Below are 18,805 nucleotides of genomic sequence, written 5' to 3'. Positions count from 1 at the left end.
CTAAGTACGGAGCGGTGTTTCAAACTCGAGGTCGCTTTGGCCGAGAGGTTTATTTTCTGGCTGTCCTTTGCCTTGGAAAAATTGTCGGAGACACCGCTCCCTAGATGTTTGGGGCGGCAAAAGCTGGGATTTGCATTTCGCATGTCGTTGATGGATGAGAGGGTGTCTGTGGGATTTCTCGAAGCGCTCTGGGGTTTATCCAGGACTTTTCTTCCTGTTGCCCGATTGATGCATGCTCTCCCGGAGCAAATTGTCGTAATGAGTGGTCGAGTATTTCCAATTTGGTCGAAGGAGACTCTCTCTCAGAGCGAACTTCAAAAGATGAACCTCACTCCTAGATGACCGTTCATGTTTCTTTCTGTTCCCAGTTCGTCACAGCAGTTTCAGACTTCTCACTACCTTCATCAAGCTGGGCAGCCTCCATGTTCTGGTCCTCATCTTTTGCCTCTTCGTCAACCTCCCGAATACCACTGCAACCCTCCCCATTCCCATCGCCACCGACGCCCTTCTCTAGTCCTTCGCAGTGCTTCAACATCCACCCGGCACATTCCTTCGCGCCGTCCTTCGAACTCATCTCCGCTTCGACCACGGCATCTCGCCCCGCTTCATTGATGATCGTCGGATCCGCGCCGGCCTTCACCAATGCCTTCACCACATCTAAGTGTCCGTTCATCGCAGCCCAATGCAAAGGCGTGTTTCCCGACACATTTCTGTGATTTACTAGCAAAGGAGCGGATTTGTCGGCCGTCGTCGCGGAAGGAGAGGCGCCGAGCGATTCGGACGGTGCAAGCAGTGATAGAAGGTGCGTTATGATCTCAAGGTTGCCGTTTGCCGCGGGGTAGTGGAGCAGAGAGGACTGCGAGCCGAGACCCTCGGCGTCGATATCGATGGACGAAGCTAGCAGGACGGATGGAGGACAATTATGCGTGCTGCACAGCGCGGTGACAAGGGATATTAGGCTTTCCAGGTCACCTGAGCGCGTAAAGAAGATGAGGTCGTCGAGTTCGTCGGGTGTGGGTGTGGGGAGTGTTGTGGAGGGCATTATGACAAGATGCTTTTCTTTTCTCCTTGGGTGTGGAAACGCTCCAAGCCTGGGGTTAATTGACTGGAAATGTTTTGTAGCCAAATTCGAGGAGGGAAAGAAGAGTTGATCGGCAAGGACGGTTCCGTTACCGTCGAGATCGGGAGGGAAATATCCTTGGGGAAAAAGTGTTTGCGAAAATGAAAATTATTATGGGTCAGACTGCGACAAGGGCCGAGTGCGGAAGTCGATGAATGACGTCAATTCTTGGTGGGAAACTTTGTATCGCATTTCTTGGTCGCAAGGCTGTCAAGAGACCAGCAGACACGGCAGACACGGGCAGCAAGCACAGCTAAGTTAGCCTTCTTAGGCAAAAGCATTGACAAGGAAGCAGAAAGTGGAAAGAACGTGCTTTGATGGAATTCTGAATCCAATTATGCTTTCTTTGCATATTCGTCTGAACACGATGTGTCTATGGAACTCATCTGGACATGTCTCTGCCGTGAGGAAGAGGCTCATCTGGACGTGTTTTTTCTGTGGATATGATGCCCTGTACTCCTCATCGCCGTTCATCCAGACAAGACGATCGTCTGAGAAGATGACAAACACCATGATCTACACATACCACTGAAAAACTGAAAACTGCCCAATTCGTTACTCTGAACATGCACATTCAACCCTTAGCCTGCTCTGCAATGCATTGTTAGCACCGGTGGTTGGGTCAATCAAGTTAACCTGTGTGTTTTTGTTGTTTTTGAAGTTTTGTTGTGTCACGGTTGTGTTCCCGTGATTGTGATCCCGTGCAGTCGAGAGCTGGATCTGAAGCCCTCCAACATCCAATTCCTGTCATTGATCCGGGCGTGTGTTCAAGTGAAGCATCCAGCGTTGTGCAATTCGTTCTGTCGCCAAGACGAAACTTGCTGGTAGGTTAGGCGAGATCTTCACATTGGGGTCGTGAGATGCGTCCGTGAGCCCAGCAGGAATCCCGCTGCTCTGCATCGAGACTCATTTCGCCAAGCAGTCCATAACTTCTGTTGCAAAAAATGGGTTCAACGTCCCTGCACATCTGGCAGGCGGACGGCGATGTCCCCAGATTGTGTGATGTAGCGGACCCATGGTAAGGATGGATATTGCAACTGCATGGTATTAGAGACGATTTTTGAACAGCAGAGGGTGGATTCACAAACCTTTGGCTCAATGATCTTCAAATACCTAACCTGGATACCACTGGTAGTGAAGTAAGGGATTTCGAACTTGACATTGATGGGTCGCTTGGCCTTTCCTTCACCTGTAATACCCCCCATGCTACCTCCGAAGCCCCCAGTCATGCCACCGCCACGCTCGTCATCTCCCTTGACACTAGGAAGGCCTAGCTCTGCTCGCATCAGGAATTCCTTGCCGCCACCGAACTGTTTGATCTTCCAAACAATAGCAGATTTCTCCGGCGCGTAGTGCACAGATCCGATGTTGGTTCGGAATCTCGGGGTATCGGCATCGTCCGGGACAGGGATGATGATCTCGACGTTGTTAGCAGTCGATCGTCGCTTGAACTGAGCTTTGGCTTTCAACATGTATTCGATTCTTGATCCAGAGTGGGATTCCACGACGCATTCGACCCAGATCAATGGCTTGACTGCGGTGTTAAGTCGATAACTCATCAACTCGAACTCTCCGTCAGGTGGGATGAAGCTGATGGTTCGGTCGTTCTCGAATCGAGAGAGTCTCACGCACTGGTGGAATTTGACATCCTCCATTTCGACGGCCTTGCCTCGTGTGGATCTTCCGGTAGTCTCGAACATGACCTTATCATTCAAGCCTAGTCGGAGTTCTGGCATTCCGGAAAGATAGCACTTCATCTTGATGGCGCCCAGAATCTCAGATCGCAGCACGTTGCCAGTGGATGACACCAAGAGGTTAATAGACTCAATGACGTCAAGGAACACCTCGTTCTTGCGATATCTGATGCCTTCGCTTCTCCAAGAGACAGCGTTAGTGACTGCAATGGGAGGGCGTGCCTGCACCTCAAGCTTGTGGGATTCCTGAGTGATGTACTCCTGGAGGATCTTGGACTCGGTGGTTTGAGGGTATCCGAAGTCCATCATCTCGTCAAGCAGTTCATAGATGATGACGAAGTTGTCTCGGATTGACTCCTCTTCCAGCTCTTTGAAGTACTCAGTGAAGACCTCCACGATCTTGTGAAGGAACAAGAGGATCTCTGCCGCATTGGTGTTGCGTTTGGTAAGAGCAAGGAGGTAGAGATTATTGTGGCGAATGTAGAGATACTGGAGCGCTGTTAGCTGGGAACGCGTTCAGTGAGAGTAGCGGCAACGAACGTTGATGCCCTCATCAGAGAAACAAGGGGGAACTGCAGACGACTCTTCTTCGGCTTCGGAAAGCAGGATTGGAAACTTCTCCACTGCGGACATGGGGATATCTCCACGGTAGTTGCGAGCAAGAAGAGTCTAGGATAATCATTATTTTATGCCATCTTGTCCAGATTGGCATCTTCCGCTCACCTTGCCCTTCAAGTCGAGGAAGAAGACCGCAGACGCCATGGTGCCTGGGGGACGCCCGAGGCGAGGAGAGGGTGAGATGGAGGAGCAACCAGACTTGAAGAGATGATGAGCAGGTTAGGTGGACAAATGACAGAGAGATCGCATCGTCTGGAAATGCGCTGCAGGAGGAAGAGAAGAAGGAGAAGCAGTGGTGGTGAGGCGCGAAATAATTATTTACGTTGTTATCCCATACGTTTACTCTCCGCATCCCACATTGTACCGCACCTAACAAACCATCACGTGTGGCAGCCTTGCGAAAATGGGTTTCTTGCGCAGCCTTGTGGAGCTGACTTGAAAATAGCTCTCCACCGCATCTCCTGAGAACCTTTCTTTGAAGAGTAAATGCAACAATTCAGCATCGCGCTTGTGCATAACTTTACTTACGTACTCGAAATTCCTCATGGTTGACTTCTAGCGGAGTCAGAGCTTTTGTAAGCCAAGAATTTCATAGCATCACTTTCGCCACACCTGTGGTCTCACCTGATGGCATGTGATTTCAGCTCTCTTGGGGCGATGGACCTGCCCGAGTCTGTGTTTCGAAGCGCAAAGAGCGGTGCAGATGCTCTCAGAGCAAAGCATATCTCACCGAATGACGTCTCATCGATGAGCTCGGAAAATGATGACGCCTTCCTGTCCACGCTGACTCGAGTGATATGAGGGCCCAGGAAATGAACGCTGACGCATATACATCAACACCAGTCTCAGGTGAGGCGGGTGCCTCTTTTGTACTATTCAGCGGCATCCTATTCCCTCAACCACATCAGAATCTTGCCCAGTTGTCTGCTCGATCAAGTCTACTAGTATCGAGAGTATCTCTGGATGTCCCGCCAGAAGTTTAATCCAGAAAATTTTCACCTTCCTATATGAGTGTTGCGGCTACGTCTCCAGAAACTGTCGAGATGACCCCGCAAATGCTCCAGAAAATCTCAGGCGCTCCAAATCACCCAAGCTTCCAACCGAGCAACTGATGATACGTGACTGTGGCGGTTCGAGACTCTTGTAATGCTTCAATATAGCATCAAGTTCATCCATGAACTTCCCACTACTCGGCCTTCGTTCTAAAGAGAAATGGTTCCTAACGGTGCAGCAGCTTGGCTCCACATATGTCGCGACCAGCAATGTCAGGCCGCCATAGTCCGGTACATTCCATGGTCCTTTTCGCTCTCTGGAGGAAACTTTGGTGTCTGTGTTGAGGCGACATTCCTGCGCAGTTCGCTTGGTCCCGCCCCTCGACCACAAGAATGAGAGGCGAGATCAGCGGCTGTTTGAATCATACAATATATTCTCGAACAGTGGGATCAGCACATAATGATAACGCTCTTGCCCTTCTTACCAAGAACAAAATCCTGTGTACGCTTCGTGCTTATTCCATTTCTCTAGCTCAGGGAGACCTGCATAACCCCAACATCCTGCATTGAGAATGATGTCCTCCATGTCTTGGAGTGAAGCACTACTAGCGGACTTCTTGCCTTGACCCAGAGGAGAAAGAACTACTCCTTGCCTCTTCAGGAGGGTACAACCCTTTCCGACGTAATGAAATTTAGAACTTCTAGAGGGAAATGGCCGGTATAGACAAAAGAAAAAACAAGATAGGCCTCCTTTCCCATTCCACCGAACTTTGCATTGCCATTCTTCCGAGCATTATAAGCCTCACAATGCTTTTCTGAGCGCTGCAATGTGCCCCTCACACTCTCCTTTTGCCGGTTCACTGGTGAATTGGACGGTATAGCTGTCCAGATCAGGAGGACTGGACAAGGCAACAATGGTAGATATGACTTCAGCCATCTTTTCATTATGGGTCATGTCAATAAACCTCCAAGTGTGGATAACCTATCCTCCAGATGGAATGATTTTACTCAGCGTGCCATTGGGAGACGTCGTTTGAGGAACGGCTTTCTGTCCCAAGAGAAAACGTATCTCCCTCGCCGTCTGACACGATGGATGCTGAGGTATGTCAGAATGGAGTCGACCACGCAGTCACTGAGCCATATCAGTTGAGGATGGCCGAGAGAAACGTGGTTATCCGGTCAAAGATCACAGTACATTCTCGGCCAGCCAGAAGAGTGCGATGGGGTAGAAGAAGATATTCGTCTAACCGCTAACCGAGAGAGCAACAGTGGAGCTTTCAACTTGCCTGGACCGTGCGACATGTACACATCTAGAAGCAGACATGGGGGGCTAGTATTTTTGTATCAGTTTTCCCACAAGTTTGCCTGAACGAGAGATTGGTGCCGTTCTAGTAATCAATTAGGAGGTCTTTCATGCGAGATGCAGGGCGGACTAACTGTTCATCTCTATATCCACCCTGAACGGCGCCACCGTCTTGTCCTCTGTTCGTTGGCAAATAATTGGTATCAAGATTCTTTGTCGCCAGGTGTTACGTAAATGACACGATCATCGCGTGTACTCTCATCTGACCGCTTGATCCGGTTCGGATCGAGTGGCTAGCTGAAGTCAGTTCTCTTTTTGGCCAGGCCCTTGCTGACCCACATACCTCATGGGTGAGGGTCTTGATTTCGTGCAACATTGTTTCAGGCAACATCTCTAAGGAGCTGTATCTGGACATACATTTATTCTCTCTAAACATTACCGAGACTTCCTTCCCTGTGTGCCTTTCGATGACCACTGCCGACCTCGTCGCTCGGTCCTTGCATCCTTGTCAACATCTAGACGTCCGAGAAAGTCTGGCGGTGAAGGTGGGCAGATTTTTTTGAAGGGAAAAGGCCCTTGGAGCGAGGGTGCTCCTATTGGTCTGGTCGTGTATGTACACCACCAACATGGTTAGCTCATATATAAGCGAGCCAATAATGTTTCTCGCCAAGTACTGTTCCTGCAGGCAACCACGTGTTGGCTTTGCCCTTTTTGCCCCTTTAAGCGGGTACCTACCTCAAGTTTTCCTATCCTAACAGCATAAATACCTAGAGTCGACAAAAAACGGCGCGATGCTGGAACAACCTGCATGTGTCCAGAACCATGTCTTAACCCGCAGCAGTTACTTGACTTTTTCGTCTGTTCTCGGTAAGTTGACTCATCAGCCAATGCACCTTTCAGCTCACATGCTCACCGATAAGTGAAGGAGTGAAGCAAGTATCCTGCCATCTGCGGTCGAAACTCCACAAGGTGGACATCAATTCTGCCATCTGTTTTTTTAAGTCTCAGTCCACGGCTACAGTGGCTGAGCTGAGAGCAAGGATCTAGACCTTTTGTAGCGTCAGCTTCCAAGACGTCGTCGAAGATGCAGCAAGCATGCGGCGGAATGCTCCTTGCATCGACTATGCAGACAAAACTGTCGCTGCAAGGAAGACCTTTCGTTTCTTAAGGTCATCATGTCACCTGTCTCACGATAACGAAGAGGAGACTCAGCATGTGACGTCTCCTACAAGTATAAAAGAGGTGAATTAGTCTACTTGACCGGGACTTCGGTCCAGCATAACAACAGCTGCACTGAAAAATTCCCAACATCCCTTCATCCATTCCAAGCGACTTCCAGAATGGCTCCCCTTGTAAACAAAGGCGACACAATCTATGTCCCAGCCGAGTTCCTCGGTGGCAACAACGGCAAGAAGCTCACCATCCACTGGTCACAGATGCTGAGGTCAAGGAATGAGGACTATTGGTTGTGCAAGTACACTGTCGAGTCTGGCGGTGAGTCCTCCAGCTCCCACATTCGGAAACCTGGAATTCCAGTGCTGAAACTATCTTTAGAAGGTGCTGGTGCAGCGGAAAAGATCTATGTGCAGGCCAGCAAGCTTGAAGAATTCAAGCAGAAGAAGAAGGATGGCAAAGATTTCACTTTTGTGGTGGATGACAGTTTCCAATACGGTCAGGATAAGGAAAAGACAAAGCGATTCCTGGTCTTTCATGACAAATCCAACAAGCCCTATCAGGTAGGTGATTAAGGCTGTTTCAGCTTCACAGTGAAGCTGATCTTCTGCAGCACCGTTTCGTCGAAAATACCTACACAGAGCTTGGTGGCAAGGCGGCTGATTTCCTTGAAAGCCTGGGATTCAAGGATGCTGGTACCGTTGAGGATGTGGCGCGGCGCTTTGCTGGCGACGAGCTTCACAACTTCTAAAGGCGAACAAAGGGTAGAAGGATTTCCGAGAATCAGGCCGACCTTCTGATAGGGCAAATATTCGCCTATGATCACCTGGTAGATGAAGGGGGCGGACCTCTCCCTACTCGCACTATTGCAGTCATAACGGGGCTCGTGTCCTTGGCCACAAGTGAGTAGTAGGATGCAGAGTGATCCCCTATTACAGGAGGAATACAACACACCGTGCTTGATTCCATGAGCTTGGAACACCACAACCGTCGAGCATTCTCATGATAGGGGTAGTGCTTGCCGGCTGTTTAAGACCGCATGTTGGATCAGGGGCGTAGCAGAGGAACTTATAAATGAGGCAATTTCCCTCAACTGATCCTCCTTCACTTTTCTCTCTCAAAGCATCACTGAGCCACCCCAACGCAAGATGAGCTTTTGGGTCGACCCAGTATTTGCCGGTTCGCATGCGAACAACCCAAGTGTGCCAGCTTCGGATTCTCTCTCCAACGTCAAGCAGTCTGTCGGTAAAGTCGATCTGACAAGTGACCAGCTGAAACTCTACGAGGAAGAGCCACCAAAGTTTACCAGCTGGGATGGCTTCTGGGCAGATCCGGTCTTTGCAGGCGTTGCTGGCAGACGACAACCTATCCCTCCTGGCGAAAAGCGAGAGTTCTGGAAATACGAGGTAGATGACTCGGTCTCTCTAAGCTCATTGTTTCCAGAACTCTCTTCGACGGCCTTTGGTTCAGTCTCATTTCGAAAGTCTGCGATTGAATGGTGGTCCAAGCCTATCGTTGACCAGCCAGCGGGCCTCTACCTGCGGACGGAAGTCGAGCTCAATGGTCTTCTTGACGAAGTCTTCCATGTCTTCAAAGAATTCCTTGGAGATGTGGCCAAGCCCTCACTGAGACTTTCAGCATATCTTGGAGTTTCTCAAATACCGGACGGCACATACGCCGCTGATGGCTTATCGTTCACGGGTTCGCTGCTTGGGCTGCGGACTCCCATGCCACCAGGTCTTGAGATAGTCACCATCCTATCGGTGGGCATAAAGCTCAACGTAGGGCGCACCAATTCGATGCCAGAGATCGAATCACCCACAGCACCAGCCAAATCGCAAGATCTCAGCTGCACCATCTTTGGAGACCTCCATGTCATGATCCCGGGCCTGACCGGTCCACTGCTTCTCGAGTACAAAGCTACCATCAATGAGGCCTTCCTTCGACTTGATATGAGCATACCGGGCGATGGCAAGTGGAGAAACCCTTTGGGCGTGGAATCGTTGTTGGTACGAAGTCCGGAATGATTATATCGCGGCCGAAACAGCTGACTTGTTTTTTGTGTAGTTGGATGAAGCCAAATTCTTGGTTCACATTCCCTTGCAAAGGGCCGCTGGTGCCGCTAAGCCAGGGGAGGCTGGTGGCCCGGCTGCCCCTAAGTCCCAAGCGATTCCCTCAGCACCAACAGAGGCAGAACTCGCTGCGTCTCTATCATTCACTGTTTCAGCAAAGTGGAAGACTTCTAGCAGTGGTACTGTGGTTTTACAGGGTGTGGTATACAAGCAGTATCCAGGTGCGTTCATAATGAAGCAATGGAGGCTCAACTCTGACCACACCTGTAGATGCATCGTATGTTCAAGGCACTTTGGACAAGGTGACATGGAGCGACATCGAGAAGCTTTTCTCTGACATCCATGGGCAAGACCTGGAACCCTCGGATCACGACATTACCTGCGAAAAGCTGACCGTCAGAATATCCAAGGCACAGCTTCTACTGACTGGTGCTCTCACACTCAATCGACGACATTTAGCCCAAGCCACAATTGCAATCACCTCAGCTGGCATTGTGGTTCGAGCTGACGTTCATGAGTGGCCGATTGAGGATGGATACATCACCATCAACGACGCGTCTCTGACTCTCATGGTCGGCTGTGGCACAAGCGCAGTACCTGCTGGACAGAAGGTCAAGGAAACTTCAGCGGCGACCCAGAAGAGCTGGTATGGTGGGCTCGAGGTGGCCGGTCGGATCACCATACGGGAAGGGGTCTCGAAGCCAATCGACATTCAAGTGACTCTTGCCGCTGGCAAACAGGACAAGGAATGGTTTTGGGTAGTTTGTGGGAGCATGGACTCCGACCTCTCACTGCGAGACATAATCTCCTCGATCGAGGAGAAGTCAGAGCTCGATGTCAGATTGAAATCGGTATCCCTTGTTGCTGCGAGCACGAATGACCCCAAGTGCAGCCTGAGCTCGAACGGCTACGTCATTAAGCAAGGTATTCACTATATCCACAGCGGGCTGAAAAGATTCGCTAACACCCCTTGAGGATTCTATTTGTGGGCAACGCTAGAACAGATTCCTTACGTCCAAACTGGCGGAGCAGTCAAGGCGCCAGCAGCAGGTGATTCAACGCAGCTCGCCATCGGCTGGGAGAAAGGCTCCAAAGTCCCCAATATCTCGATTTTCTTGCCTCCATCTTTGAAGGTGAGGCGAAGATACATACAGATGCTGACGGGACTAACACTGTGCCATCCTAAGATCGTTCAGATCCGACAGATTCGAACTCCAGGTTGGCGGTCTGAGTCTGCGCTTTGTGGGAGGCTTTCAAGTCTGCCTCGAAGATGAAGGCGAATGGCTCCGATTTCAACTCGGAGCAAATGTTAGCCCGACAGAAGTGTCTGGAGAATTGTACGCTTTTGCTTTTATAACCAGCATTTTTTACGGCGCTAATAGTTCACTCCCAGGATCTTCACCGGACATATCAACAATCCGTTCGGGCTGAGCAAGGAAATCACTATCGGTGAGTGTCAAGAACTAGGGAGCTATTCTATCATTCGCCTTCATGAACACGAACGGACATCGGCTGATCAGGAATAACGAAACAGGACCAAAGCTGGCCGTGGGCCTTTCTTTCAACTGGGTTCAGCTGACGACCACTGGCCTCCTTCAGGGAGCTGGTATCCTGGGGTCCTTCTATCTTGGCGAGCTTGTCCCTGAGAATGCCTACGGAATGGCTCTTTACGTCTGCGAGAATCCCAAGGATATGCTGATCAAGGTCAGCGCTCCGTCCATGGACTATTTCAAGCTGGTCCAATTCGTGGCTGCAGTCATGGACAAGGAGATTCCGAAGGTGGACATGAAGGTCCTGGAGTTCAGGGACGTCCTGATCTATGCCAGCCTAGGGGTATCCTTCGCAGGCGACTACTATCCTCCAGGCTTCCGCTTCAAGGGCACGATAATAGCGTTCGACCACGAAGCCGACATGGACTGCTCGCTGACCTTTGAAGGCTTCCATCTCAAAGCCTGGCTTCAGACTTTCGAGCTTGGGCCCCTTAAAATCGGCGGCAACGTCACCCTGGCCGACAAGCCTGGTCTCACCTTTGCAGTTTTGGAGATGGACATCAACCTGCAAAAACAGAGATTCTTCCTTAGCGGCTACATTGAGATTTCGGTGCTGAACCTGAGGGCGTCTATCGATCTGCACATGCAGCTCTTGCCGACGCCAATCTTCTACTTTGACTTCCAGTTTCAGTGGAGCGACCTCTTGAAAATCAAGGCAAAAGCAGAGATGGTCAGCAAGACTCAGGAAAAGAGTTTGACCAGGAAGCTCACCAGTGCAGACTGGTCAATCGACGTGGAGATCGAGCAACACATCATTCAGGATATGGTGCAGACCTTGCAGAAAGCCCTGAAGGAGTTACACGAGGCAGTCGAGTTGAAGATCAATCAAGCACAGCACACAGTCGCCGACGCCGAAGCTAAATACAAAGCCGAGATTGAGGCAGCACAGAAAAATCTAGAAGCCAAGCGCCTGGTATACAAGCAGAAGAACGACGCCTTGGACGCTGAGATTGCAGCGTTGGATCATGCCAGCTCAGCTAAGAAAGCCGCCATGCAGAAAGATATCGAGGAGGCAAAGATTCAAGAAACACACAAGGTGCACGATGCTCGTTTAGAACGAGACAGGAAGCTTGATGAAAAAAAGAATCAGGTGAGGGCAGACGAGAGTAACCTACAGAGCAAAGAAGCAAACGGCCGGAACGACGAGAACAATGCACTATCTGAGAGGGAACGCAAGAAGCAGGACTTCATGGCCAAGTTTGGCGATGCCGAGGATGCTATCCGGCGAGCTCGCAATGATGTCAGCAGGGCGAACGGTGAGTGTCTCATCTGCCGCCTTCAAAGGTGCCTTGGGTTGGTGATTGTAACATATGTGGCAGAGTCGGTCAACTCCATTGGCCGAGACATCGACAATCTGACTTGGCAGCTTAACAACCTCGATTGGAAGAGCTGCTGGCGCGGCCCGGACTTGGTAGGTCGTATGGTCTTTGCGTATCAACAGTATCCGGGGCTAATTTGACCATAGAGCATACAAATCGCTGCTCATGGCGTCGCATTGGGTACTGCCAAAGCCGTACTGGCTGTTGCAGAGGGTGCACTGAACCTTGCATTGGCAACGATGGACTTGCCACTCTTTAAAGATCTCAAAGACGCTTGGCTTCGGGCTAGCGACGTCTTCGATAGAGTCAAGGGGATGGTTGCCAACGCGATCCAGCAGGCTCGCGACCAGTTTGAAAACGCCAGGAAACTGCTCTCTGTTGCTGAACTCGCTCTCCAGGGAGAATTCGAAGCGGCCGAAAAGGTAGCCAAAGCCATCGTCGACAACGCCCAACGCCTGTACGACCAGTACGCAGAAACCCAGCGCCTCGAAGCCCAGAAGTTGCAGCTGGAGCTGGAGACACTCAAGAACAGCGTCGACAGCGCTGCCGTCACGGCGGCGGAAGGTGCCCTCGAAATAGCAAAGAACAACAATATCGCCTTCAAAGCAGCTCAGGCGGGTCTCGAAGCTGTCAAGTCAGTCGAAGGAGCGGTCTATGTCACCCTTAATGAGATGATTTGTAGCGTGGGTTCGCTCTGCAATATTAGAGTTGCCCGGCTGAAGGGGACACTCACTGCCAGGCGGGAGGATCAGAAGCCTTTCAACATCCACCTGGAAGGTGTGCTGGTCAAGAAGAACTTCGTCCTCGATCTGGCATACACGCCTGGGGAGACGGGAGCGTTCTTGAAGAGCCTGGCATCGGCAGCAATTGAGCAATTGAAGTAGAAGTATGATCCTCTTGACAAATATCAGATATTTCTATTCTAGTACTTTAGACCTTAAGAGATCAAGACCTGAACTACTAATAGTAGAGTGTAAGTGAGGTCAGAAACACGGCTACCTATGGAGTTCAATCTCCCGCCCACTTGTCCGTCCCGTTCCTGCCTTAGTCAAATGACGACCCCCTACGAAAATCTTAGGTGAATTCCTGTCCGATACTAAATAAATCTTTCCACAGTTCTCTTCCTCATCGCCATTACACCTGGGATGGACGCTTCCCTCGTGCGCGGCTAAAGCAGAATCTTTATACAGTAGGTAAGCCTGTCTCTTGATTCAGCTCTGGTGTGACTCGAATCACTTAATGATAAGCACCTGAGCCATGCAGCTGCAGATAGAACTGCGTTCAAGAAGCCACCTCATGAACATAGGTATTTAATTTTTAATTTTTTTTTATTTTATTTTTTTGGCTATTGACTACGGGTTACCTTTGCATCTATATCGCAACCGTCCTACAAAATGATTGCTTCTTCTCCGGCGGTCTCGGTAGCCGCAAGCGGTTCACAGCTTGAGACCGAGACAATTAATCCCAAGGACTTTACTTTCTCTGATCGCGCACCTGCAGCACAGACATCAGCCGAAATCAAGCAGCCTGGATCCAACATAGAGTATACATCTTGCAAGAGAAGGACTTGAAGAAGAGATTACTTCAGAGATCAAGTGGTCCAAAGTGGCCAAGCAGGATGAACATCGGAGGCTCGCGAACGACACTTTCAGGGGGGGGTTCTACAGAGAGGGACCCTACAGAGCCAACAGGTGGACTAATTAGATCTGTTCTTTGACAGTTTATATGCTTTGTGGCAGACAAGTACAGACCAGCTCTCAAGAGACTGTTGGAGGCAGCGACACAAGGAAATAGCTAGCCTTACAAGCTACGAAGCGCTACTCGGTACCTCGTACCTCGTACCTGGGGGACTGCTTCAAAGATCCAGCCTCGCCCTGCTGCCCAGCCTCGCAGATCAAGTAGATGTCCCATTTTTTCCGAAATTTTACCGGATGCTAGACCCAATGCCAAGCAAAATAATTCAGCCGACAGCCTCGTCTTTTCAGCGCAAACAAAATATTAATTGCCGGACTTTTCTCTCTTTTTCTTTCCCCTCCACTAACGCGCCCTACAGACAGTGCAATGCAGCATCTTTGACCGAGCCTGTGGACATTCTGTCCCAGTCTTTGGTTTCTACTCAGTTGCCGAAATTTGCGATATAGAGACGCGGAGACCGATCGAAGTTCTACTTTCGTGGACGGTGCCATAAGAGCTGGCTGAGCAGTAATTCTTTTTAACAGTTGCTTAGGCGGTGTCAGAGGCCCCATACATTTCTTCCATTTCTGTACATGGTATGATGATGGTATAATGCCAATAACTGTTGATACACATGCGAGAAAGAGGGCTTCCCTTTTTTATCTTTGTGGCTGCGATGGCTGTGCCAGCTCGGCCTTGGGTTTCCAATTTAATTTCAGTCCAAGTGGCACGAGTACCTTCTCCTTTGCTATTTGGTTAGCCACTGCACCACCTTGTTCTAAGGCCAAAGCGCCGATGATCGCGAGGATGGCTTGCGAGTAGACGAGTTCAGAGCCAGATGCTTGAAGACGGTCGGGCTGCGGCGAGGTTAGTGGCATTGGACGAATGAAGGGCTCAATAGGAGTACGTACGTCTCTAGGATGCCACCGTACCACTTCTGGTAACCCGTACTGTTCTGCCAACGTCGAGAGTTGCTTGTGACTTGTGAACCAGTGATGAGCACCGCCCAATAGACACTCCACGGATTCGGTTGCAGGGTGCCCGAACGGTTGCCGGCCATAGGGATCCAGTTCCTTGCTCTTTGGGTAGCGTGAAGCATCCGCGACGCTGATGAGTCCTAGTGAGCACTGGAGCTCGAGTATTCGCTTGCCTGCCACACACCATCAGCATCGAACCACTGAAAGCAGTCGGGAAAGGGGGAGTCCCGTACCGAAAAATGCAAGCCGGTCATTGAACCCTCTCCTTCCAGCGTCAAAGCTCTTGTTCGTGACAGCAAGCCATTTGGTTTCTTCTGACAGCATTTTGTCTCCATCTCTTCCTAAAAACCTTACATAGAAATCATCTAGCTTGCGTTGATCCTTGTTGATTTTGAGAGGTGTTTGTATCCGTGGTGGACGCACGCGCACGGGGGCCTTCAGTGCTGGAGGCGTTTGGGACCAACGTGGAGGCCTGTCCGCATCAACCTCCATCTCAGAAAGTTGAGGAGCTGCCGTAGACACATGGCGTGACTGCCGGGGGGTTTTGCAGAATGCTTGCCGGAAGCGAAGGTGGTCGCATGATGGGCTAGCTCTGGAAGTTCGCAGGAGGTCACTGATGATGCGACCCGAGCTTGAGGTTCTGGCAGACATGGAGAGAGCCTAGAGGTTGGAAATACAGAGACTGGCAGCGGGCGGAGGGCGGCGGTTTGTTACATCAGTGGGACGCGCATTTCATGGGACAGAGCTGAATTGATCCGATTGATATTTGTTCTCGAAAATCAAGTTCGGCTCAGACATGAATGGCCGGCCGTAGCAGCGGAGCAGAAATCATCGAAGCGCAATCCGGGACGTGCGGTTTTCTATCGCTTTTTGCCCTTTCTCTTATTAAACCACAAGTAAACTATACACAGCCATGATCCCAGTCGCTAATCATCCGCTCAATATGATCTCTTCTTCGGCGGCACAGTCTGGCATTCCTTCTCATCAAGCGTGGAAAAGATCACATCGCGGTAGCCAATGGCAATGTCTTCGCCCACATCCTTCTGCCAGCTCAGGGAATGGCGCATGAACTTTTGATCGTCTCTTTCTGGGAAATCCTCGCGAGCATGGGAGCCGCGTGACTCTTTTCTCTCAAGGGCACTCTTGGCTGTTTGTGCAGCACATGTCAGAAGGTTGCGGAGCTCCAATGTTTCCACGAGATCTGAGTTCCAGATCAGACTCCTGTCTTTCACGCACACGTCCGCATTGAAGTCCTGTTCCACTTGTTGGAGATTTCTCAGGCCCGCCGTCAAACTCTCCTCGGTTCGAAAGACTGCGATATCGTTCTGCATGTTTTTTTGCATTTCTGCTCGGAGTTCGGACGTCAGTTTTTTTCCATTTGCATTTCGAAGATGTTCCAGGTCAACGAAACCCTCGACTCCAGTTTCTGGTGAGACACTTCCTCCATCTCTAAAGAACGGCATTCCTTTCTCATTGTTTTCAGCGATGTGCCCGGCAGCAGCTCGACCAAAAACAACAATATCTAACAAGCTGTTTGCTCCCAGGCGGTTGGCGCCGTGTACAGAGACACAAGCAACCTCTCCAGCAGCATATAGTCCTCTCACAACCGTCTCTTCTCCAGTGCTTGGATCGACGTCTAACACCTGGCCCTTCCAGTTTGTAGGTATCCCCCCCATGCAGTAGTGTCTTTGGCCGAAGAAGGCACACGGTTAGTTCGCATCACTTAAGCATTTGGAGGAAGACTTACACGGTTGGTAGAACAGGGATCGGCTGCTTCGTGACATCCACACCTGAGAAGATACTGGCAGTCTCAGCAATTCCCGGCAGCCTTTCCATAAGTATCTCTTTTGGTAGGTGCGACAGCTGGAGGAATATATGGTCCTTGTCTGGACCACATCCGCGTCCCTCCCTGATCTCCATGTTCATACTCCGACTGACGACATCACGACTTGCCAAGTCTTTGGCTGTTGGAGCATAACGTTCCATGAAACGTTCTCCCTCGCCGTTGAGCAGATAGCCCCCTTCTCCTCTGGCACCTTCCGAAATCAGCACCCCAGCGCCATAAATGCCGCTAGGGTGAAACTGTACAAATTCCATATCCTGCAGAGGAAGACCTGCTCTTGCAGCCATTGCTAGGCCATCTCCAGTTGAGGTATGTGCTGAAGTCGCACTGAAGTAACAGCGGCCATAGCCTCCCGTGGCGAGGATCGTGTTCCTGGCAAAAACGCGATGGAAAGTTCCCGTTTCCATGTCAAGCGCTGTCAGTCCGATACAGTCCTTGCCATTCATCATAAGATCAAGTGCAAACCACTCAATATGAAATTGGCAGTTATGCTTGAGGGCCTGGCCATACAACGTATGCAGCATAGAATGGCCGGTCCGATCAGCCACACATGCGGTCCGATGGGCCTGACCCCCTGTGCCAAAGTTCAGGCTTTGTCCTCCCAGAGGTCGTTGATAAATGGTGCCCTGTTCGGTGCGGCTGAACGGCATTCCGTATTCTTCGAGTTCTCGCACAGCTCTTGGGGCTTCGCGGCACATATAATGGATTGCATCTTGATCTCCAAGCCAATCTGATCCTTTGACCTGAATCTTGTTACTCAGGAGAATCCATGTGAAGATCGACAAGTGTCGTGAAGATTATTTTGTATCACTCATACAGGTTCGGTGGTCGACTTACTGTATCGTACATGTGCTGAAAGCGTGCAAAGGAAATCATCAGCATCTGCCTCGGACATACTGATGTGCTGGGAAAGAACGCCCGTCTTTCCGACCTACCCATCTCCAGTCATCCTCGTGCATGCTTTCAAGCCGTCAGTGGAGCCCTTTGTACAGCCCTCGAGAACTTCACTTACTTCGCCAGCGCAGCATTTATTCCCCCCTGGGCAGCAACTGTATGAGACCGAGTTGGGAACAACTTGGTCACAACGGCCGTATCAAGTCCGCTCTCAACGAGACCAACGGCGGCGCGAAGTCCCGCGCCCTGTTACTCCTCAATTCTTCATCAGCAAACTGGCCAAAGGGGAAGAAAATACAGCATCTAGCAGGACACGATTCAAGAGCCGACGATTGAAATAGGAACATCGATTCGCCCAATACAACGACGCCCAGCGGTGAAGTAAGGCTACTTACCCCTGCACCGACTACAACAGCGTCATATTGATGGTCAATCACTTCAAAATTGTGGTTAACGGTCTTCAGTGAAGAGGTCGTCGCTGTTCGATGTTGGTGTAGCTTTCGCCTCTGGGGTCGAGACATCCATCGCGGAAGCTGTCTTGAAGAAGACGGTTGCAAGCTGTGAAATATTCGCGACTGTGATGGGCTCAAAACTTGGCGGAGCACTCTCAAAACGCCCTGCATTTTGATTACGAGGCACCAGCTCCTTCTCTTCATCTGAAAGGGAGTTGCACAAACAACAAAAGAGACTCCAGAGAACGACAAACGCGTAAATAAAGTCGAATCTCCGAGACGGTCTCGAAAGCCTGGGTTCGAGAGCGGTGGAGGATAACCAATTTGCTAATTTGGGGGCCTCCGAGATCGCTTGCCGTCTCGGAACCCATTTGCTCCTCATTCCCCCGAGACATCGGCAATGGCAATCACTTTTGCTCTCCGCGAGTATGGGGGAGTACCCAGTACCGTGGAGGCACTTGCTGCCGGTCTGATGCTTGTAATCAACTAATTCTTGCGCCTCCCGCAGACACTTCTCCCCCCGTGGCCAACCTTCGGTCAGCAAGTTGCACCACCCTAGCTCTTACCGAATGTTCTGCTGCCAACTCCATGGACATGAGCATATATATACCAGCACCGACCGCTAGTAACGAAGAAGCATTCACACTGGCAAGGCCGGATTCGCGCTAGAGCTCCACGTCTTTACCTACTCGTTTGTTCTCACAATGGACCCTGAAGGCTGTGGCAGACGCTCGAGCCTCTGGTCATGAGATCATCCACTATGAAGAATCATTGCAGCGGTGTGCCGAAGGGCATCCTCTCCTAGCTTACACTTTGCAACACACTGGCATGAAAGTATCAATTCAAGCTTGGCCTAATCTTGCCCATGGCAAAGAATGTACAAAGGAAGTTGGGAAATGGCGGCGAGGCTGGAATGGCGGCATTCAGTGGCACTTCACCTATATTTGTGCCCTCTGGTGAACTTCCAATGGACGAGGGCAATTCATTGCCCCGAAGCCTGAACCTCTTTGAGGTTAGGTGGGTGGTACCTAGCTCTCTAGGTCAAAGAGGGGGTCAATATTAACCCCTGGCTGCCCCCGACTCTTCCGCCGTCTCCATTCTGCTCTTTGTTTTTTTTTGTTTTT

At 50.6% G+C, this 18,805-nt stretch overlaps 6 protein-coding genes across 6 annotated transcripts; 2 read left to right on the top strand and 4 right to left on the bottom strand.

Annotated features, from left to right (window-relative positions):
* Nucleotides 1-346: 346 nt before the first annotated feature.
* On the bottom strand, nt 347-1,042 carry Z519_06335 (uncharacterized protein; the record flags this gene model as incomplete). Its single annotated transcript, XM_016764075.1, has 1 exon — nt 347-1,042. The coding sequence occupies one exon, from the start codon at nt 1,040-1,042 to the stop codon at nt 347-349; it is 696 nt and encodes a 231-aa protein (XP_016619157.1).
* Nucleotides 1,043-2,070: 1,028 nt separating this feature from the next.
* Z519_06334 (uncharacterized protein) lies at nt 2,071-3,576 on the bottom strand (the record flags this gene model as incomplete). The annotated part of the gene is made up of 4 exons (XM_016764074.1): nt 2,071-2,157; nt 2,209-3,303; nt 3,355-3,483; nt 3,538-3,576. 4 exons carry the CDS (start codon nt 3,574-3,576, stop codon nt 2,071-2,073), a joined length of 1,350 nt encoding a protein of 449 aa, XP_016619156.1.
* Nucleotides 3,577-7,067: 3,491 nt separating this feature from the next.
* Nucleotides 7,068-7,651, top strand: Z519_06333 (uncharacterized protein; the record flags this gene model as incomplete). The annotated part of the gene is made up of 3 exons (XM_016764073.1): nt 7,068-7,221; nt 7,297-7,463; nt 7,514-7,651. 3 exons carry the CDS (start codon nt 7,068-7,070, stop codon nt 7,649-7,651), a joined length of 459 nt encoding a protein of 152 aa, XP_016619155.1.
* Nucleotides 7,652-8,048: 397 nt separating this feature from the next.
* On the top strand, nt 8,049-12,725 carry Z519_06332 (uncharacterized protein; the record flags this gene model as incomplete). The annotated part of the gene is made up of 9 exons (XM_016764072.1): nt 8,049-8,909; nt 8,968-9,193; nt 9,243-9,896; nt 9,948-10,105; nt 10,191-10,309; nt 10,366-10,421; nt 10,507-11,778; nt 11,842-11,933; nt 11,988-12,725. The coding sequence occupies 9 exons, from the start codon at nt 8,049-8,051 to the stop codon at nt 12,723-12,725; spliced, it is 4,176 nt and encodes a 1,391-aa protein (XP_016619154.1).
* Nucleotides 12,726-14,174: 1,449 nt separating this feature from the next.
* On the bottom strand, nt 14,175-15,143 carry Z519_06331 (uncharacterized protein; the record flags this gene model as incomplete). Its single annotated transcript, XM_016764071.1, has 3 exons — nt 14,175-14,372; nt 14,427-14,665; nt 14,726-15,143. The coding sequence occupies 3 exons, from the start codon at nt 15,141-15,143 to the stop codon at nt 14,175-14,177; spliced, it is 855 nt and encodes a 284-aa protein (XP_016619153.1).
* A 287-nt stretch (nt 15,144-15,430) lies between these two features.
* On the bottom strand, nt 15,431-17,852 carry Z519_06330 (succinate dehydrogenase, flavoprotein subunit; the record flags this gene model as incomplete). The annotated part of the gene is made up of 6 exons (XM_016764070.1): nt 15,431-16,178; nt 16,240-17,078; nt 17,173-17,187; nt 17,271-17,295; nt 17,348-17,475; nt 17,625-17,852. The coding sequence occupies 6 exons, from the start codon at nt 17,850-17,852 to the stop codon at nt 15,431-15,433; spliced, it is 1,983 nt and encodes a 660-aa protein (XP_016619152.1).
* Nucleotides 17,853-18,805: the final 953 nt, after the last annotated feature.

The sequence above is a fragment of the Cladophialophora bantiana genome, assembly GCF_000835475.1.
Source record: "Cladophialophora bantiana CBS 173.52 unplaced genomic scaffold supercont1.9, whole genome shotgun sequence".
NCBI lineage: Eukaryota > Fungi > Ascomycota > Eurotiomycetes > Chaetothyriales > Herpotrichiellaceae > Cladophialophora > Cladophialophora bantiana.
The sequence above is the reverse complement of the archived record's forward strand: the minus strand, read 5'-3'. Positions and strand labels throughout refer to the sequence as shown.